Source organism: Oryzias latipes, chromosome 12 (genome assembly GCF_053564925.1).
Source record: "Oryzias latipes strain Hd-rR chromosome 12, Olatipes_Hd-rR_3.1".
Taxonomy (NCBI): domain Eukaryota; kingdom Metazoa; phylum Chordata; class Actinopteri; order Beloniformes; family Adrianichthyidae; genus Oryzias; species Oryzias latipes.
The window spans coordinates 22,780,662-22,803,822 of record NC_136248.1 but is presented as its reverse complement, the minus strand read 5'-3'; the positions used below and the strand labels follow the sequence as shown (position 1 = coordinate 22,803,822).

The window sequence follows — 23,161 nt, the reverse complement described above, 5'->3', positions numbered from 1 at the left end:
CAAGAAATTGAATGGAAACAATGTTCAGTCAAAAAAAACAGCTATTTAAAAAAAAGTATAATTATATATATATAATTATAATTTATATTATTATTATTATTTATATTTTTTATTATATTATAGGAGTCACCTACTCCACATTAAGTGCTAAAAATTCTTTTTCAACCAGTGCAGCTTGTTTTTCAGCTGTACCACAATACACTTTATATTGCTGAAGCTGGAATTTAGTTCTTTATTTGGCATCGTAAAATATACTCTGAACAAAAACAAAGCAAAACTGATTACAGCTTTTATGTGACGATACTTACCGGAGCCAGTTCCTCTTACTACAGTCAGGAGGTGCCAATTTAAATCGTGGCTGGGTCCTTTCTGTGGTAAGTTTGCTAGTTCTCCACGTGACATACATGAGTTTTCTCTTACCACAGTCCAAAAACATGCTTTTTAGGTTAATTGGGGATTCAGAAGTGACCAATTTCCTTTTGACTCCCATGTTGAAAGAGCCCACATTCTATCAAATATAAACTTATATTCAACCTGTTGACAAAAACGTTCATCTTCATCGTTTAATTATTTTATTTACTGTCCCACTTTTTCCTATCCCATTTTAGTTGGTCCATTTCAATTCAGTCAAATTTTTATTGTTCATAATCCCATGGATGATGCTAGAGATTATGCCTCTCTGGCCTTTAGTTACTGCTGGCTGATTGGCATTCGAGCTGATTTAAGATCCTGTTTCATTAACTAGAACTAGGAATGTAAAAAAAAAAAAATCAGCAAGTTTATAATGGCGTCTACTTTGTCTTAAGTCATTAAAAAAATGTGGTTGATAATGGAGGAAAAAAAATGTAGACATTGGTTTTTCAATGAGATATGCCAGAAGGAACTTTACTCAAAAACCACATTAGGTTGATAGATATGTCAGTTATTGAAGCAAGAAGTACACTTCATACTTTTTTTTGTTTCTTCATGCAAATAAAGCTATTTATTGCATACATAGCTGATGTTTGGTTATGCAAGCTGTCACTAGTTCCTAAAAAGATAACAGGAACTGAGAGTACCATAATCAGTAATCAGAATCAGCTGGTAAAACACGAATTGGTGCATCAGTAACTTTTTTTATGTCCATTGCTATAAAATGAGTACCATATATTTACCAGCTTATTTAAATTGAACTTTGAAATGTCTCTTTATAGGTGGAGAAATAATGGCTTTTCAAAGACTTACCTCAGACATATTTGCAGTCTGTATCCTTTTACTATGATCACATACATCGTTTTTATGTCTATTTTTTACATAATTAAGTAATTCATCTTTGTTATGTGCTTTATTGATACCTAAGGATTCTTAATTCTGTCTGATAATAAAAGATATGACCTGGATAATGATAAATCATGTAATAAAATGGTTATGGTTACAGGGGTGGGATTATATAAATTCGCTTCATTCCACTGCCTTTCAAGCAATATTTAATTTTATGTCTAATTACCCAAAGTTTGATACCTCATTGGATGAATTTATAGCTGATGATTGTAATGTTTTTTTGTGTATTATTCTTATTAGATTGCTTGAAATAGACCATTTAAAAAAAAAAACAATAAAAACAACTATAGAATGGGAAAAATGCCTTTCATTGTTACTACGTTGTTAAAAAATAACCAGCATAGCGCTATGAATTGAGAAAAAAGCATTTAGAAAAAGTCCCAAACAAACGACACATGCTTTCCAGGGTGTGTATACAGCTGGGTTTGCTACAAAGTGAGTACAAACCAGCTAAATAAATGTTTGCTGAGCTGCATTTACACATTGATTTGTTTATGTCATCTTGAGAAGTCTTTACAACTGGAAGATTTTCCAGGTGTGTTCAGGCGTAATCTCTAATGATGTATGGTAAGTTTGGATTCTTGAACCCCAGAATGAGGAAAACTTCAAATGGAGGCGACAATGTATACAAGTGTATTTCAAAGCTTGTTTAGCTTGACTTCTGCATAGCAGAGTCTTGGGACTTCCTCAAACACGCTTCTCCCCGCCTTGCCCTCCTTTCTGCTCCTGTTTTTGTACTGAGCTCACTCAGTTTCAGAGTGAGTGTACACGCCAGAGCGAGAGCACTCAGGGCTGCATAGATTGCGGTGTTGGGAGTGTGCACGGGTGTGTGCGAGTGTCTGGGCGGTCTACAGCTGCAGTGGTGTCTCGTGTGTTTCTGTGCTGACAGCCACCATCACCCTGTCCACAGTGGAGTCTTTCTCAGCATGCTGATGGTGTGAGCAGTCAAGGGAAAAGTTTCTAAGAGCTCATCTGAGGTCCAGTTTGCACACACTGAGTCAGCCAAGGAGGGAGCAACAGCAGCACTGGCACATTAGAGGGACTTGAGCTTGTCTCAGCCCGGGATTTCTACTGCTATTGGCACATTACCTGCAGTTGGATCTTGCATCACATCACATCAGAACTCAGGGATTCAACTAGGTGAGTGTGTGGGAGCTTGTTCTGTCAGAATGTTTTTTGTGGCACTATTGTCTTTGAGCTACATTCATATAACTGCCCACACTTTGGACTGTAACCCGAGAAGAAAAACCAGCAGGCAAATGGTCGGAAGAGAGAGTGACCCTGGAAGTTACTTAATTCTATTTTTAAGCACTTTTTTTCCTGAACTTCAGCTTGATGTGCAGCTGCTGTGGTAATGTCACACTTTGACAGCATATAGAATTAGTGGTGGGCTGATGTTCAGTTCTCTTTCATCAAGACCAAGCAGAGATGCTGGATCGCGTTTTTAGTAGGAAATAAATAGACATCCTTTTCATTGTTGACCCAGCTTTTGAAATGGGGTTTTGATTTGATTGATTTCTCTGCTGATGATTGGTTAAGGCAGTATTGGCTTCCCCAATGTTCTCCGAATCAGAGATTTCTGCAGAGATGCACAGGACCAGGTACATGCACAGGCTCTAGCTGTCTTTTGACAGTCAGACCTTTTTCCGTGAGTTTTCTACTGTGATTCAGATGTGTGGAGAAAGCACCCCCCCTCCTAAAAAGCTGCAGTCCAACTCTGCTGCTGCCCAGTCAAACAGACTAAAACTCAATTATCTCCAGATTAATTCACTGCCCTGTGCCAGTAAGCTGCTGATTGCCGTTGCTCAGCGCATAACTACATCTGGAAGCTGAAGTATAGACCGAATGTTGATAAAACGGATGGAAATGTCATGACTGCAGCTCGTGTCCCCTCTGCCTGCTGTGTTAATGGAAAAGGAGGATGTAAAAGCAAGCTGGGCATGAGCTGAGGTAAAAGCAGAGAGGATGACCCTCATGTGCCAGGAATGTCTGCAGCGCACAAGCTGTGCTGCTGGAAAGCTCAGGGATCGGGTTCCCGGCGTCAGCTGCTGCATTCAACTGTTCCCTGGTCTGACTTTGTGATATCTGTTTATTGATAGAGGAAGGGGTAGGAGGGTCAAAGCTTCAGCAAAACTGGGATGGGGATTGGTTTGAAGAATGCTAGAAAAAGTGCGATAACATCAGAATTACATTTGTTTATGTTGTGACAATCTTATGCTTTATTACATCAAGTATAGACAGCAAAAAATATGTTAGCTGCGAACATAGAAGTTATATTTTGCTTTAACAGAGTAAAAGGTTAGCAGCTCTAAAGATGCACAAGCTGCCCCTCAACCGAAAGAATTACAGAGGGTCTTGAAGAAACAGGGAAGGGACTCATGATGTAGGTGATTGTTAAACTCTGTAAATGAAGGAAGATGTCAATAATCAGATTTTACTGCCACAGATTCTATCTTATAAATAAATGATTGAGATAATTGAATGAGAGGATTTAGAAAAACAATCATATACAGTATATAATAGAAAGAAAATACACATAGGAAACATGGTTGACACCAGACCACACATTGGTTTATTTTTATTTTAGAAAGTCCTGTCTTCTGAAACTAGCCCCAAGTGTTTATTTGAGGAACTGTGATACGTCTTGGTTAGATTCAAATTTGGGAACAGAAAGTGGGGGTTTGATTAAAAGTCAAAGATAATAGCCTTCCCAATCCCCCAAACTCTGAGATGAGCTACCTGAAGCAAAAAATGAATGCAGCCTCATGGGTAAGAATGTCATCAACTATCAAGCATCATTATATTGCAGTCATTTTAGAATTGTTGCATTTGGTTGTAATTCAGGGCAAAAAACAAAATTCTAACTATTGACCCCTTAAACATCAGCTTCATTTGAGTCTCAGCTGTTTTTCCTTTCCTTTATTTAACCGTGTGGTTCTGGTCTTTTCTTGAGTGTCTGTCATGCTAAACTATATTTGGTTCTAAAGTTCACCAGAGCTTTGTGCTTTGAGCACTTTGACCATTTTTTTGGTGAAACAGAGGATCAGCATGATCATTTAAAAAGTGTGGTTTTATTATTTTTTTAAATAACTTAAAGATCCACTTTGACCATCTTTTGCAACATTTTAAAAGCCGACCCAGCCTCGAATTATGATTATGTCGATTTTAGCCAAAATCAAAAAACCTGTGTCGCTTTCTAGGACAGTTTCTGCAGAGTGGCAGTAGTACGGCACCATAGACGTGCCTCTCCATTGCTGATATGTCAGAGCAGGGAGCTAGTGGCCCGCCCAGCGTATTTTCTACATCACAAATAGGCTCTTTTTCAAACAGAAAATTCAGTAAATTCCTTCTGCGGTTTCCAATGGTTACTTTTTAAAGTTAAAAGCAACTTAAAAAATATGAAGGTTTTTCAAAACAAAATGCAATCTATTTAAGCTGTCTGCTTCTGATTCACTATGATTTGAATAAAGAAATTTTTAAAAATTTCTAGCTTTATTTTCATTATATATGTCCCCCCATCATAAGAAAAATGCCACACGAACATGTTAAAAACACCAAAAACACCATTTTCATTGGAGTGGGTCTTTAATCTGGCTTGAGTTTTTCCAAAGTTCCATCAACGCATAAATATTAGCATTAACCCACTATAAAACTGGCAATAAATGTTAAAAAAACAAAGTCAGTGTGGTGCCTACTTTGAAGAATAAACCCACTTTATTTAAACATATCTGTTTTTCTAAGAGTGCTAGTGTTCACATTAAAAAAAATCACCACATCAGCACTGTCAACAGTTTAGTTGCATCAGTGTGTTAAACACAAATAGCGTGACTCAGCGGTCAATGTGAGGTCCTTACCCTCGTCTCTCTACAGGGTTGCTGCTCAGTTCTCAGATATTCAGTGACACATGTTAGAGAGAAAATGAGGAGGGAGGGGTGATGACAGTGCTGAGAGGGGGTGGTGGTGTATCATTGAAGAATATAAAAGCATATGCTTTCTAAATCCGTGTGCACACATAGCAGACAGCGATTCATCTGGGGTTACAACCACACAACCAGGGTTTTTTATCTCTATGAATCGATTCTTGTGTGTTTGTGATCTTACCCACCACCTATCCTTTCATCTTTCCTGCCTTTTTTCTTTATCCAGTCTTCTATTTCTGTGACTCACAGTGAGTTGTGTGTGAGTGGCGACTGATCATGAACCAAGTACACCATAAAGGAAAGCCACCAAGTTCTTGACCTCCCCGCAACCCGGCCCTGCACTCCATCACGACAGACCTGACTCATGTATGTGTTGGAAGAAGTAATGGATCACTTCTTTTTCTTATATGTGCAACTGCTTCCATCTGTGGCCGCTCTAAAGCCCTTCTTTTTCACATCCTCCACAGCACAGCAAGCGACATGCCCTCCCTGCACCCCTGTGTCTTTATAGCTTGAGTCTTAACAGAAGCAGACTCCTGCTTTGGCAGGGTTATATTTGTCTTTAACACATTTGGGTTGTGGTGTCTTGACTGTGCCCACATTAAGAGAGAAAATTGCTTGGAGATATATAAAGATTTGACAGCAATGACAAAAAAAGGGAAATTTTCGAAGGGTTTTTGCATCTTTTTGGGATGCTTCATGCTAACATAGGCTCAGATGTGAAATGTGGATATGTGACTATGCTGCAGTTTGCTGTAACCTTTCTGTTTCTTGATGTCAGAGTGTTTGGCATGGGGGGGGGGGGGGGGGGGGTAACAGCACTGTGTGCCATGTGTTCCAATCCATTTCTGTCATTCATGAATCATAAAACATTTAGGAATATTTGGACTATTGGCATCCTCAGTTTAAGACAGAAAAAATTGTTTACAGTGCTGTGAAAAAAATGAATAATAAAAAGTTATTAGCAGTCATCTAATCTTGTTAAAAAGAGCAAAATATGAATCCTGATTAACAGATTACTACTGAAGTGGTTGCTTAAAATTTTACAGTATAAAACGTTGAATTCCATAAGAAATGCTCAGATGCTTAACTTACATTTAATCCGATTCATACAGATTGCACTGCATTGGACACTTATTTGTTGCAGTATTTGGTCAGTTTCAATCAAATTTCTGTAAAAGTTGCAATTTCTCCTTATATGTGAAGTAGCAACAAAATTTGTCTCTGTTTCTCGTTGAATGACTTAGATGTCCATTCTTTTTTACAAGATGTCGTAATAATTACAGGTGGTTAGATGTATTTCAACAAGGAGAGATATTGTGAATAATAACGATTTATTTTGGGATACTTGGATGAGCATGAATAGTCCATAGTCTATTGGTGGTTAGGCTCTGGGCGGATGACGTCTTTATTCTGGTGTTATATGTTTAGACCACAGATGGATAAACCCCAGAGCCAAAACGCTGATGGTGGTTGAGGAAAGGACCTGCAAAACAGTCTATAATGTTGAGAGATAAACGTCCACGAATTTAAAGGCAGAAATATGATTGTGATTGGCTGACAAAAAAAGGTGGGGAAAGGAGCTATAGAGTATACTCAGAAGTGAGGTAGAACTTCCTTATTTGAAATGTGCCAAAGTTTCACTTCTTATGTGGAAAGGGGTAGTAGATACACAACATTACATATATCACGTAATTTACAAATGACAAAGGATCAAACACAACCTGAGAGAAACAGAACAAAAAATTAATTATAAAAAAATCCAGTGTTACAGGTTGTATTTGCATCCTGACAGCAACACATTGCCAAAGCTGCTTTTAACCGTTTCAACAGTTATTTGCTTGTTCGAAGATTTGAATTTTTTTCTTCCAGAAAATGAAAATAAAACAAATGTCTTGAAGTTGAACCATGGCATCTGGACTTAAAGTCTTCTTTCTTTGAAATACTTACCACTCATCAGTCAACTTCAAGACGTCATCTTCATCAACACAAAATATTATAGTTATGTTTACAAGTTATGCAGTAGTTAATCTAACAGCAAGCACTGGGTTGTTTATTACTGTGTTGCAAATGTTTGCTTTTTAAACGAAATTTTATGAATGTCTTTGTATGTTTGGTTAGTTTCAGAAAATTTGGAAAATCCCAGCAACAAATCTCTTCAAACAATCACAGCCAGTGAGTGTGCCTGTTAATAACCCAACATGAACAAGGCTTGACTTGTGTCTGTGGGTCAGAAAGTTCGGAAAATGTGCGACATCTCTTTAATAGTGTGGCCCCCAATGAGACTAAATTTTAGAAATTAGAAAACTGTTTGTCGGAATTTCCTTGATTTACAAAAATCTATCAAACAGCAGCTCAAACACGTTTGCATGCGGAGAAACAAAAAGTACTAAATACCGCAGCCCAGAAAAACTGAGATTTCCTTTTTTTAACTTTTGATATGACACTATATGGTACTTTTAGAAATGCTTCTCATTATCAGAAACTGGGGGTTGAGGACTCAGTGTTCAGAGTAACAAGAATGGTGGCAGAAAGTCAAACATTTTATATATAAACTCAAACATGTCAAAACCCATGGAGAACCACAAATGTGACAAGCAGATGATCTGGCATTAAAGAAATGAAATCCAACTTTTAAATACACTAAGGACCATTAACACAAATCAAGACAGCGGAAGATAATTGACAGCCTGGTGTGACTAACAGAATGAAAACAACAAACAGGACATGACAAGAACCAAGAATACCACTGAAAAACCAGATTAAAGCGCTCACACTCGATCTCTCTTGGGTCATGAACATAAAAATCAACACATGCAAACTTCCTTCTTAATCTTTTATTAGTGCTTGTGTAAACACAGTGTTTAAAAGCGCCTTCAGCATGTATCTGTTACATCAAGTAGTCATGCACTAGAATACTTCAGCGCTCATTTTAGTTCTACTGAATAACAGTCTTTCATTACCTGAGAGTCATTAAGTAGCTGTGTTTACGACATGACCGAAAAATGTTTGTTTTATTTTTGAACTAACGACGAGATGTCCCAGCAGAGCCTGAGACAGTCGGGAACAGACAAACACAGAAGCAAATCTGTTTATCTGTGCAAAAACAGAGGCAAACAATGATAATGGCTTAAATAATCTCTGACTTTCAGTCTGTTCTCTTCTACCCAACTAGTTTAAATTCATCCTTTTTCATGCCACTTCCTCAAAGCCGCAGATATGTTACGCCCTACTGAGAAATGACATGCTTGAAACCTTGTAGCTATCTTTGTGTTGTCCTTTCACATGCTCGGTGTTTATGTGAGGCTCTATTTGCTGTACACTGCATTTTTGTTGTTTACAGAGAAGGTCAGAGTGTCTCTTCCCACTCACTTCTCAAAACGGTCAGAGTTCGCACGCGTGCTGTGAGAACATCCGGGGTTGTGCTTTAATTCAAGATGTCTTCAGTGTTCCTTGGCAGATGTGGCAGACTCAAGTCTAGACATGATTTAGCATTATTCTAATAAAATTTATTGCAAAGGGGTATTTATGTATTAATGGTGTCACACATATTTAAAGACCCACTCTGATAAAAATCATGTTTTTGGTGTTTTTAACATGTTCTTGTGCCATTTTTCTGATGAAGGATGACGTAAAGCAAATTAAGTTCAAAATTGCATTTTCAAATCGTTATGAATCAGACGCAGACAAAAAAAAATGCTGTTTGAAAAAGATCATATTTATGACGTAGAAAATACACTGGGGGGGGCCACAGGTTTTCTGCTTCGAGTTCTCAGCAATGGGGAGAGGAAGGAGAGGCGAGGTTGCCACGCGCCAATGATCCCGCCGACAACTTATAGGTCGAATTTCTAATGAACTACTACCGCTCCGCAGAAACTATGTCCTGGAAAAAGACACCAGACACCAAAATGGTATAATTGAAAGACCACTGGAGAAGTGTTTAAAGTAGATATAAGATTGGAGTGGGTCTAAAAAATATGATTTCCCTTGAAAAGTGTGTATCTGCATTTTAATTTTAATTTTTCATCAAAGTAGATTTCCTTGCAAAGTTTCATAATCCAACTGTGTTCTGTATTCCAAGTTTGAGGTTCTGCAGGACAAAAATTTTTATAAAACCATAGAGTTGCAATGGTTATTTATTGGCTCTTGGGACAAAAAGGCTGCTGAAAATAGCATTCACACATTTAATACACTCACAGGTGTTACACAGAAACACAGGATACTTCTCTACCATGCTGTCTTTATGTGCTGAGTGGACACAACAGTCAAGAATTGATGTGTTCCTACAGTTGCTTTGCATCTGCTCCTACCCACACCCGGTGCCAGAAAAAGGTAGGTTTTTCATACCTGCTCAAAGGCAGGTATGAAAAATGGGTCAGTCATCTCACCTTCAGTTTACTTTTTGTCCTCACCTTCAAATGCTTCATTAGTCAGATTATGTAGAAGGTTATGTTGTGCCTACATGCTTTCTAACTTTTCAGAAAGAAAACAGAAATAATATAGCTGTTATCTTGGTTTTTGTGTTGCAGTGCATACTCAAAGCTAAAAAGAAAAAATACATAGATAGAGAAAATAGTACTTACTTTTTATGTTTGCATGTAGTTAAACATGCAAATAGACGTCAAATATCAGAAGTTCAGTCTCATTTGGGCTAAATCTTAATTCACCTTAGCTGCTCCAACCATTGGCTGTACCTCACATCTCCTACTCCACACGCTAAATATTAAGGGCTTGAAATGCAGAAACTCAATGTTTGGGAACCACGTTAGACCTAAAACAAAATTAACCCTTGGGGGCATCTGTGGCATCCCCGGTTAAAGCATTATATGGGGAGTAATGTGGTCTATCAATCTATTAACTGTTGTTCATCCAGGGTTCAGATCACAGGTACAGCAGGCTGAGTGAAATCCAAACCTTACTATAATAATAATGGATTAGATTTATCTGCGCTTTTCCGGACGCTCAAGGTGCTTACAATGTGTCCATTATTCATTCATTCATTCATACATGGTGATGACAGAAGCGTGGCTGCCAGCTCGTGCCTACGGTCTCTCTGATCATCACTGGAACATCCATACACATTCACACACCAGTGGAGCCACACTGGAGGTAGGGAGGGTGAAGTGTCTTGCCCAAGGACAAAATGGTAGTTGACTGGGGGAGCAGGGATTCAAACCGCTGACCGTTCGGACATTGGACGACCTGCTCAACATCCTGATAATGAAACCTGCTGCAATTGGAACCAGTCGTCTGCCAGTTCTTGTGACAGTTACAGAAATAAACATTACCCGAAGGTCAAAATTTACTTCATCACGATGGATCTAAATGAGCATGTTGACTACAAAGCTTCTAACCCTAACTGACATTGTGGTCTAGTTTTAACTTATCTTCTTTTATAACAATTTTTTTCTTGTGCACAAAACCATAGAGCAATGTTACTTTTAAATAATGTTCTTGCTGTCAGCTTCTGCAAACCTGTTCACATAAAAGAAGCTCAGAGTTATTTACATTTTACTGTGTGGCACAGGCTGTTAAAGTGTGCCATGTTCAGGAAGTGTGACACTGTGGAGCTGCAATCACCCATTTAAACAAACGATACCTGCATCAATCAACTAAATGTGTGAATGACACAGTTCCATCTGGTTCATGTGTTAACTTCACTTGCATACAAGTTCAAATGCTTGCAGCTCACTTTAGCAGAAGTGTAAGATGATGACATGAATAAACTAATTCCATAATGAAATTGTTTAACTCTAGCTTTGTTAGAATATTTAGAAGTCATGACATTTTTTCACAGTTTTAGCTGACGTGTCTGACAAATGTCTTTGGAGTGTGTTATCAAGTGTTTTGAGTTGATCTCAGTGTCTATCATGCACTTGCTTCTCCAATGCAGTGAGAAATTCTTATGAGCATCTGGATCTCATTTGGAGCTGTGGCCTGGTTGGACATCCACCAAGCCAAGCAGAAGCAGAGCAATGGACAAACTGGCATTGCTTAACATTGACAACAGCGGTCTCAGCATGTCATGCTGATGCAGAGTTATTCAATGTTGAGAAACAAGGGGAAATCGGAATTCATAATAACACACCATCTATATTTGATCAATGCAGGGTATTGACCAAATATTTATTAATGTTTGAAATGGAAGATAAGTACATATGTTTGTTCTAATGGGATAGTGTTTTCTTAATTTAAGACTTTGCTATGACAAACCAGAGATTACAACATTGAAATGAATTAGCCTCCTATCAAAGAAAACATTTGCTTCCATTTAATGACCTGATATAGACATAGGCAAGGAGACTTAATATAAAACATAAAGGCAAATCTACAGAGATATGAATCAGAAAGCCATTAGAGGATGGGACACCAAACAACACTTGTTTAATCCAAAAATACTGGAGCTGACGCTGACAACACCTCAATAACAAACGCTCTTTAAAGTATCATAAGTCTTTCACCATTTACGAGATCAACATGAATCAGTTGATAGTGATGGGGAGAAAAGTGACTTTTCATATCAGTCTCGCACTGATTTATAAGTACATTTCATATGAGTGCATGGCTCAAATCAGAATCCGTTAAAATTAGTTAAAGAGTAACGATTGTCAAAATAATGTCAACACTGGAGATTAAGTCCCAGTGTAAAAGGTTTACGATCATTTAAAACAGCAAATATACTTTTTTTACCATTTGGTAGGGGGAAAAAAGGCTGCTGTCAAAAAGACGGATTTAGGCCAATGTTACAAAGGACAACAGGTGGCTTACCAGTGAAGTAAGGCTTACACTACAGCAAAGCTATCATAAAAGCAGACAGAATGGACCAGACAACCATGACATCCAATCTGTCTTTAGAAGAGGACCCTGGTTATTGGGAGGCCAACTCTGTGAATGTGGGGTTTAAAGATGAAAAATAACAGTGTTGGGTTTTATTTTTCTGACAGAGTTCCCAGGTCTTTTTGTAATCAGAGTTACAACCTTATGTGAATTCAAACAGATTTCATTTATCTTTCTTTGTAGACTGTAATGGACGACCAGTGTGGGTCAAATGGCAGTCCTCAGCGCATTGGAGGTCAGCCCAGATCCGAGGCTCAAAGGTCGACTGTCATCAGGTGTGGATGGCTCAGAAAACAAGGAGGTTTTGTCAAGACTTGGCATACTCGCTGGTTTGTACTGAGAGGGGATCAACTCTACTACTACAAAGATGAGGAGGAGACCAAAGCCTTGGTAAGGCAACAACGCACCTGTTTAAACTATTGTGCTACTATGTTTCAGTCAAGGTCTTTGTTGGCAAGAGTTCAAAGTTTGCTAGTTTTGTCTACACCAAAGTTCAGATTGACTTTCACCCGCCAAATGAAGTGAATTATCTGAGGTAAAAACTCTGTTTTGGACCAAACGGTTTAGTGTGAAAGTGTCCACATGGTCTTGTAAAACTGCAGGCAGCAACTGAAATGTAGGTTAGGACAAAAGAATCTGTTCAAACTGTAGCATCTAACATAACTTTATCACTGTTTTATGATATTTTGACATTTTAGGTGATCTAACACGCTCATTAACCAACTGCTGTAGTATCCACTAATGGTTTGTCATAACAGATAAACAATTTTTAACTAAACACCATGTGTAAGTATTAATCACAAATGTGTGTTTCATGACCTGTTTTAATCTTCATCCATTTGATCTTTGATATTTTCAGGTGCTTGTTAAACCATGCAAATGGTTGAATCAGGGTCTTGCTTGTAAGTGCAACCTAAGTCCAATGCTTTCTCCCTAAATCCTATTGTATACCAAAATGAGAATTAACTTATGATTAAAAAATGTATTAGTATCAACCAAACTACTTTGACTTGGTAGATTTAAGTTAAAGTTTTTTTTTTTTATTATTTCTTTCGTCCGGCCTTCCTGACAGTGAGAAATGAGTAAAGCACATGACAAAGTCATCTCTATCGTTACTGTCACCAGGCAACCCCTCTCACTGAGCATCTGTACTCAAGGCTGAACAAAGAAGCAGCCAGACATATGGTAGGTCTCCATGACAAAGCAGAAAACAAAGACATGCTCAATATTTATTCTCATCTGGGTAGTTTAATAAGGTTCTCTATTTGTCTTTGGTGCAGCTGAGCAGACAAATTTCATATTCAAATTGTTCATAATATTTGCTTTTTTTTGCAAAAAAAAAAAAGTTGTTGTATCCTGTAGTCTCTTTCTAAGGACCCCATTTCTGTCTGTAAAATCAGTTCCTTGTAACTTCATTTTCCAGGAGAAAAACTAACACTTAAACACAAGGAACATCTTTATTCTGTGTGTCTACCCACTCATCTTTCTCTGGCTAATTTCCCAGTAAACTGAGCCACATCAACAGCAGTTGTCCATAGAGGTTTGAATCTCCAGACCTGAAGGTGGGCTGCTGGCCAGACTCAGCAGTGGAGCTATTACTCACAGCTGGTTTTAGGAGCTTGAGTCTTTAAGCAGTGCACTTAAAAGTAGAGGCTGGCCCTCCTTTTTGAGTACCAATTGTTTTATTTTTGTTTTTGGAAGTCTGCCAATCTCATAGCAAATGAAGGATCATGGGTCTTCATATATAGAAGTTAAAAAAAAGCTCATTTTAAAAAAATACTTTGGTTTCTTGATTAATTTACCAGAAAAAGATGGATATCTGCTGCTACAATAGCTACGGAAGAGGATCAGGGCCATTGAGAAAAAAAAGGGGCATATAAAATTCTGACTTTAATTTCAGAATTCTGAGATTAAAGACAGAATTCTGAGAAAAAAGTCAGAATTTTCTATGCCTTTTTTTTCCTTTCTCCATGGCCCTAATCCTCTTTCGTAAATAGCAGACACATGAGGAAAAAAACTTTTTGTTGTTGTAATTCTACCTACTTTTGCTCTACTTCTTACCTGAGGCAAAAACGAATGCCTGAAATTGATATTTGAATGGAAGAAAATTTCAGTTAAAGTAGGTCAGGAGCAGGAGAGTGCTCAAACTCCTTAAATCTCCATGACCTCCAAGACAGAGAGGCATGGAGCACCACGAAAGCAATATGATAGTACCAGCAGAGTTCGAGATAACAAGGCCAGGATCCCATAGGGAAAAACACAAGTAGGACAAAGAGGAGACAAAGTCATGACTGTCTGCATTCCTGGCCTTTAAAGTCAGTCTTAAAGGTCAGGGCAATCAGACATACTAAAGGAAACATTCAGAACAATTTTCTGAGCATATACCTCTGTGCAATGACATGATATTGACCTGAAAAACCTTGTGACGCAGAGTTGTGAAACCATGTCCACAACAGCCATTAATTAAATCTCCCTCACGCTGTGAAGTCTCTGTTTGTTCATAGTCACATTAGCCTAATTGCTACCTCCTCAGTGGGAGAAAAGACATCTGTCCTTTCCCATAAAACCACAAGGGTCCCTAACATTATGCCTTCTTTATGAAGCTAAAGCAGAATTAATTTATGCTCATCATTAGGAAGAAAAATTAAAAAGTCTTGATCTTTTTTTTTTATCAAGTAACTAACTGTGCTGAAAATTTTTTTTTATTAACGTTAATGGAGGAAAACGAGCAGTGCTGAAAGAGGCAAATTTGTTAATAAATACACACACAAAAGAATGTATATTGTTCAATCTTTGAGTTGTAAAATTAATTTTTCAAAGGGATTTAAAAAAAAGTTCATATTGCTTTTAGTGTCGTAATATGCACTAGCTCCAGGCCCGGAGCATAAGGGGTCCCGGGTGGGGGTGAGGGGCAGCCCCCCCCCACCCGGGACCAAGCAAAGTCAATTTTGAAGTCAATATTAGTAGAATTATTGGCAAAGCTTAATTAATCATCAATACAAGCATCATTAAGCATTGCAAAAATGAATAAAACAATACTTCCTATGAAATCTTTAACCCCTCAAATTTTTTGCTTCACCCCTGTGTTTTGCCTCTGACTAGCTCCACTAAAAGAGCACACATTTTTTACATTTATGTATGAATATAAAATAGTGGATTTTAAATAACATCCCTCTGATAATATAAAATAGTGGATTTTAAATAACATCCCTCTGATTATGACTAAACAATCATTCTAATTTTTTTGTTTTTACCAAGCACAAAGTCAGTCAATGTGTAAAGAAGAAGTTAATATTTTTCTTAGGATTGGTATGATCAAATTAAAACTATCATGCTGGGAGTTTATTATTGGTCCAACTATTGGTAACATAGTTGGAAATCAAACATATTACACTGAAATGGCATAGGCTGCATGATGGCAAAGTGGTTATCGCTTCCAACTCACAGCATGAAGGCTCTGGTTCAAATTCTGGCTGGGACATTTGTATGTAGAGTTTGCATGTTCCCCTTGCACATGAATGGGTTTTCTTCCTACAAAGTCCAGTAACATGCGTCCAGTAACAAATAAATTGGGGATTCTAAAATTGTCCCTTCGTGTCAGTCTCTGTGTGTGGCCCTGTGACAGGCTGCCGACCTTTCCAGTGTGTATTTCACCTTTGCCCAACAGGACAGGCTCCTGCATCCCCATAACACCAAAAGGGATGCAGTGGCTTAAGAAAATGGATGGATGGTGTAATGCTCCTCTCTAAATATGCATTAGAGCAACACTTCCAGCAGAACCTCTACTTCAGAACATTTGGAACAGCGTGAAATTATTGAGGTAACAAATAAAATCATTGGTTTCTCTGGACCACTATTAGACTGAATTTGCTTGTTTTTATAACAGTTAGTTTCAGAACTATCCGTGAGATTAAAGTAACTGTATGTCCTCCAAAAACTACTCTAAGGGATTTCACAGCAGGTTAGAAAATTGTCAAAGTTGTAATGGGAAAGCCCTAAAAAACCACACAGCTTTAAAATTTCATAAAGTTTTCCAACATTAGTTTTTTAAACTAGTTTTACCTGTTTTTTAGTCCATATTTTAACAGGCAAAGAAAGTAGACATATTGAAACCAGAGTTTTGCTGCTTTATTAACATCTCTTTAGATCCACCTGAACAAGTAACCTTTACTTCATCCAACTATCTTAGTTTTGTTGGTATGAACCAAACTGTGCTGCAGGGACAGACTGTAACATGATGCACTGTTTTCTCCAAGCCTCAGTAAAACACGGATGATTGCAGATAAGATTATACGCAAAAGTGTGTCACGGTGAAGGTGGTCATGTTTTGTCTTCTCCGGTTGTGCCAAACCTCACATTGCAGCGTGAGGAATCTGAAGAATGGGAGTCAGATGGAGGTGAAGGGTCACATGCACAGGGTACAGCTTGCGTAGGCTTAGTGTCAACATACCATCTGCCTGCCCCTACTCGTCTATAGAGATGTAAGAACAAACAGGCATGGAATCCCTCATATTCTAATGCACACACACACAAACATGCTCAGATTTTATCTCTGAGTCATAAACAAAGACAGTATTCATGTGGTGACTGAAACGCTTTCATTATACCCATTTAAAGTGCTCAAAAATGGATTTGCATGCCACAGAAGTAAGGTAATGAATGAGCAAAATGGTTGTAAATTGATATTTTGAAACTATTCATTTGGATTTGGAATTTTGCCCATCCATCTATCTATTCATCCATCCATTCAACCATCCATCTTTTACTTCTACTTATCTATCAAGACTTTAAGATATTTTAACTCTTTCACTTAGGGAAAGAATGCTCCACCTATCTGGAAAGAACAAACTGCCATATACCATGGCTTCTGACTGAATTCTAATTCCAACTTCTTCACACTTGACTGCAAACTGTCCCAGAGTACCTGGAAAGTCCTGGGTCAATGCTAGCAGGACAATATCAACTCCATAAAGAAAAGATAGAATCCTAGCTAGCAGGACAATATCAACTCCATAAAGAAAAGATAGAATCCTACCGTCCCTTAACTGGACTTCCAATTGCCCCTTGCTCTTCTGAGAAATTCTATCCATTAAATCTATGAATAGAACCAGAGACAAGGGGGGTTCCTCCCAGAACCCAAAATGCACTGGGAACAGGTTCAACTTACTGCCAGCAGAAACAACCAAGCTTCTGATTTGGTTGTTCAGAGACCAGACAGCCTTTAGCAAGAAGCTTGGACCTCATGTTTCCAGAAAAACTCCAACAGAGATTAGACCAAACTCAATCTCCAAATGGACTGGATGGGCAGACCCCTTTGAACCCGGAGGTGCCCTAAGATGTGGAGTAGAACCACCATTCCACACCTGAAACAAAACCAACACTGGTCTTCCAGAATGACAGATTTGACTGTCTGAGAAACTCCCAGAAGGCTGGGTAGTCTGTACTGTCCATAAACTGAAACTACAGCAAGAGACCAGAACCTGACCCAGCACAAAAACATCGCCCTTTTACTCATTAGGTCAAACCTCAACACATATTAGCTGAGCTGGGGGACCAAAAGCAAACCCAGACCAGCCAGTCACCTCTTACAATGGTAAGAGGATGTTAGTTCAACTCCTCTCATGGTGTTGGGTTTTAGAGCCCAAAATGTACATGGTGGCAAGGCCAGCCAGCTCTAAGAACCGCCCAATAAGCCTGGCCAGGTCCTGTGGGAGAAGACCCAACTTCCAGGTGCTCACCTGTCAGTCTGGGCTTTGCTTTTAAGGTGTCCAGTTTCCATTGGGGGTATTTGAATCACTCTCAGTCTGGCTCATCACGTGGGACCTGTCTGTCACGGGAGACCCCACCAGGGGCATTTGCCCCAGACAGCATAGCCTTCAGGGTCACTCAGGTTCCCAATCCCTCCCCACGTCACTGCTGAAAGTGGTTGAAAGGGAGGATTAACCCTTGTGCTATCCTAGGCACTTTAACATTGGGAGTGGGGTCATCTAGACCCCACAAGACAGCGCGCTAAACCTTTTTTCTTCAATGATTTGTGATCTTTTCTGGTGTCCATGGATTACATGAAATCCTCTTCACCTTTATCCACCTGTGTCATGTTAGGGATAACACATCAATGTAAGGATCGGGACATCTGGACCCCATAGGTTAGCACAAGGGTTAAGAAGATCTGAACGGAATTAAATAATATTATTCTCTCAAACCCAAAAGCCATACAAGAAAGCCATTTAATATTGGTGGCATGGGGGAGGATCCTTAAAAACACATATGTTTTTTTAGAGAGAGCACAACAAAGTTTATTTAATAGCAAGGTGAAGCTCTGAGACTAACTAGTACTGCCATTTAACTGAAGCAAATACAATGAAGCTGCAGTGCCACTTTAAGTGCCACTGCAGCTTCATTGTTATTCATAATATAAGACTGTAACTTCATCTTGTTATTTAGATGCCAAGAGCCACTCTATAGCCTCATTTGACAGTGATACACATAGACAATAGTAACCTTTTATTGGAATCTAGGTTCCATTATGACATTGAGACGTGATCTAACTCCCATTCTTGTTCGTGGAACCTGAAGAAAGTGGATACCATTCAAATACTCCCTTGTTTTTTTCATTAAAGCCACGCCTTATTGTCTTCTGGTCACAGACACAACATTTATATTATCATGCCACTGTAAATGCACATGTGACAGCTGATGTCAGACACTAAATCCTCTTATTACTGGCTTACTGCTAAGCTTGAGCAATAAACTTCAGACGAAGGGATTTTTTTAGGAGGCTAAACACATAGTAAACTTTGAAAAAAAAGGTTTAGCTTCACCAGAATATCTTTCTGTATTAGTATTCTTTTCATACATTCTAAATTTAATTACCATGTCCCTCATTCTTATGTGGCACACAATCTTTAATTGTCTGCAACTTTGAGTAAGTCAGTTGCAACAAGTTTATGCAAGTTGGTTTTGTAAGCATTTATGAGTCCTTTAGGAGATATGGAAACAGTCTTGCAATGGACTTTGGGGCGTGGTGGCTTTGTGCAAACAAACATTAGCTTGTTCAAAAGATAAAGACATGGAAGGAAAAAGCTGGAGGAATATGTGGCACACATCATTTACACTTAAATATACTGATAACTGCCTTTGGACCTGTTATGTTTTGTCTGAATTTATCATTCATTCATCTTCTAAACCCAATTTGTCCCTTTCGGGGTCATGGGGCTGCAGGAGCCTATCCCGGTCACTCAGCTGTTTTCTTAATTTGTAACCCTATGTCTGTTGTTTGTTTATTGGAGGCAAGTTATTTCTAGCTTTATACATAATGAGGGCTGTTTTAAGCTTCAGTGTTTCCATAATTTCAATAAACCCAACTTTAAAACAGTTCATTCGTATGTGTCCAATAATCTTTTGTAAGATGTACAAATACTGTAAAATTGTTTAATAAGTATGTCCCCCAAACGTCTACACTGTATTATAAATATGGTAGTATTATCAATGAATGTATTAGTAAACGTGCTGTGTGAGTGAGTGTATGAGGTTTTTCTTTCCCCTCAACACTGCAAGTTTAGCTCTGACTTGCTTTATTTGTGGCTTCCAGCTTATTTTGTGGTCCATAATTACTCCAAGGAACTCAGTTTCACTCACTCTTTTCAAAGCATGATTAAAAATATCAACTTTTACTTCCAGATCTGCGCGAATATGGTGATTTCCAAAAAAAATGACAAGTCACGTTTAGTCATGAAAGCATCTGTGACTATTTAGGTGAAAAAGAGGCCAAGAATTTGAGCTCTAAGAAAGTTTTTTTTTTTTTTTCATTTAAGCAAAGTTTCTGTAAAAATTGGTCATGTAAAAATCCCCAAATTGAAGAACAGCACAACTTAACACAACTGAAAAAGAAAAGCAAGAGATAAGCTCAATAAAGGAGAACACGTGATAAATAAAGTCATACAAAGTGAGGTCTGACAAAAAATTAGTCAGAGCCAATGATAAATAATCACTCCTTGGTTTGTATTCAGACAGGAATTTAGTTCATTTATCAGTTAAATTTCTGGTTTTGCAGCAACACCTAGCACTTATTTTTCCTTAACACAAAACATTGTTACTTTGGATCCCTGAGGTGGCTTTTTTTGTTGTTCTTTTGAGTCTTTCTCCTCTCAGAATCACTTGCAGGTTCATGATCATTTTCATCTAAAGCTGTTTTCATTTCTGTTCATGTCCATAAGTGTCTGGTTCGAACTTTTTGTCATTTTAGGTTTGTCATGAATTGCCCTCTTGTGATTTGGTTTTCTATTGAGTTGTTCTGTGTGGGTTGGCTGTGATTTCCTGGATGCCCTGTGCCATCTGGCTACTCGTGGAGATGTTTGCAGCTGCTTGGAATTAATTCATTAGGATTCACCATTTAAGTCAGTGTCTGCTCTGTTCTCACCATCTAATGCTGGGGTCACACTGGGCATGTGACACGTGCATTCTTGCATATAGTGTTCCCACTCGACTGTCACTACTGCAAATCTCACAAATCTTGCTCCAGGCTTTCTTCTTTCGCAGCTCTATTCCGATATGTGAAAGACTTGATGTCATGTAATTCTGGCCGGGGAAAAAAAAAACAATTTTCCAACAGTTGGCACTTTAAAAAGGGGTGCCATCCACACATCACTATCAAATCCGAGTCCCTGATTGGTCAAAGTTCAACTGGTTTAACTTTTAATACACGCTTAATGGGTGCAGGTTTTACAAACTTGCGTGAACTTGAGTTTTGAACGCAGACGCCTAAAACACACATTTACGCACGTTTACATTTTTCTTTTTCTTTGACGGCAGTCCAAATGTAGCCTCAGTGTCTTATGTATATTGCAGAGATCTCTCTAGTGTATTCAAAGGATCTCTCCAGTTTTTGTTATTTGACCTTTTTCCCACGCTGCCTTTTTGTTAATAAATTATTAGAAGACTCTGGATGTGTTCAAAACTTTCCTGCTCCTGAGTTTTCCTCTACCGATCAGCCACAAGAAATTCATCTGTTTTGTCACCCTTTTGTTGCTCCCTTTGTTTTCGGCTTTGTCATGTTTATGTTTAATTATTAAATATTTAAGTATCAAGCCTGGTTTCTTCCTGCATATTTGGGTCCAACACCACTGGTTCCTGATAAGAATTAGTCTAAGCATGCACATTATGTTCATAAAAATGTGCTTTACTGAAAAAAAAGAAAAGTACTAGTGCAAATATTGTCACTTATGTTGTGGTTCTGCTCTCAAATCAGTCTTCTTTCTTCATGTCGTCCACATGAAGTGACACTGGTGTTACAGATGGGTGGAGTTTGTAGTGGTAACAAACATCGATTGAAACTGATGCTGGAAATCATTTTTATTCTGACAAGCTGGAAAATTAGTTTTTATTAAAGCAATAAATCTTTTCTCTCTGAAGAAAAAGTCAACTGAAAACTGCCTGTTGTTCCTGCACCCCACACTGCTTGCTCCATGGAGTCCTGAAAGCCATTGGTCACACCGAGTTAACCGAAGGAGTCCCTAGAGAAGGTATTCCAGACTCATAATTAGGCACAGTAATGTGTATATCTATTATTTATACGTGTTGGAACATTTCAGGTTTATGTATCCCACTCAGTTTATGGTTGGGTGATAAATGTGGCCTTTAGGAACGATGGAAACAAACAACTGAGTTTTCTTCAGTCTTCTGGACTGAAAATGAAAATCTGAGGACTCAATAATGTATTATTTATTGTTTGGTTGCAGGTAGAAGCAAATAACCTAGCGTCAGAGTGAAAGAGCAAGAAAATACTCACTTCTCTCTTTGGGATCATGATAGATCTGCACCTGCAAATACATTTTAATAGTTTGTGAGAAAGGAAATTGACTCCCGCCTGCATATTTGCTCATTTTGCAAATCAAATTTCCACTGCAGCTGTGTTCCCTTTTTGAATGTTTGCAAAGGAGAAACCAATAGTTGCAGGTTAAACCAATGCTCTCTTCAAATTTTTGCATGAAACACATGGGTGGCCTTTACGGCTCAGTCAAAGAGCAACAACATCACTATGTTAGTCTGCTTGTTTCCAATAGCTATTTGATTTACTGCCGCTGTCCTCAACAGATGTTGGCTGAGAGAAAGTTACAAACTTTTCCCTTTTCTTGAACTTTTAGAGGCCAATAAAAATTTCATAGCTTCAGTGTTTTGTTGTCTAGGATAAAAATATTGCCTTTTGTTGTCCTCCGCCTTCTTTTCACGGGATGCAAGTTTTAGATTATTTCGCCTAAAATGTCTTTCTTTGTAATAAAGGGTTTTTGCTTCAAAATATAGGAGTGCAGCGGTTCTCAATCTAGTCACAAATCGACTCCACAAAGTTCTTTTAGACTGTGATAAATCCAGTTGTAGAGGCATCTACGCATGGTTAAATCATGAGTTATGCGTCTTTTTCATGCTGCAGTGATTTTCCAAGAAAAAAAAACAATTTCTTTGAAAACGGTCTTACAAGGAATAGATTGAAGATGTATAGAAAGAAGTTATTTAAAAAAATAAATCTCCTCAAGAATCTTTGATTCAAAGTCACTTTATCATTTACTTTCTGAGCCTTTTGGAGCTTTTTTCCTACTTGACAGTTTGCTCTATTCGTTTATCGTTAAAACTGTTTTAATGGTAAAGCTAGATATCCATCTTTTTGGTACAACTACAGCCCCCTTTTTTACACAACAATTCCACAATGAGCCTAAAAATGCCACACAAAAAAAAACTCGATTCCAGGTAGTAAATGCATTTATTTAATGCAAATATCACAAAAATTCACAAGTTTTTTATGTTCCGTAGCAAAAAAACAAACATGTAGAGACAAACGAAAATGTATAAATCACAAACAAAGCATGTACACGGTCAAACCAATGGGAAAATTATCTAAAAATGCAGATGAAGCTCTATTGCATCATTGTAAATGGTGTATACTTATATAGCGCTTTTCTACCTTCTTTCGATGGCCTGAAGCGCTTTACAGTCACAGTCACATTCACACACTGGTGGCGGCTCCGCTGTAAACACTGGTGCCAACCTCCCACCAGAGGCAAGGTGGGGTTCAGTGTCTTGCCCAAGGACAC

General features: G+C 38.2%; 1 protein-coding gene across 4 annotated transcripts in view; it reads left to right on the top strand.

Annotated features, from left to right (window-relative positions):
* Window positions 1-2,065: 2,065 nt before the first annotated feature.
* The window catches only part of arhgap24 (Rho GTPase activating protein 24), a 66,060-nt gene continuing 44,964 nt past the window's right edge, over window positions 2,066-23,161 (top strand). For 2 of the 4 annotated variants that reach the window (XM_078956354.1, XM_078956353.1), the window contains exons 1-2: window positions 12,333-12,467; window positions 21,489-21,598. Coding sequence is in view for 2 of the 4 variants with exons in the window: in XM_004074729.4 (XP_004074777.1) it covers window positions 12,267-12,467 (201 nt within the window). In the remaining 2 variants the exon portion in view is untranslated. Of the gene's footprint in view, window positions 2,461-12,260; window positions 12,468-21,488; window positions 21,599-23,161 lie in introns of those variants that run through there. The other 2 variants (XM_004074729.4, XM_078956352.1) reach the window with 2 other exon arrangements.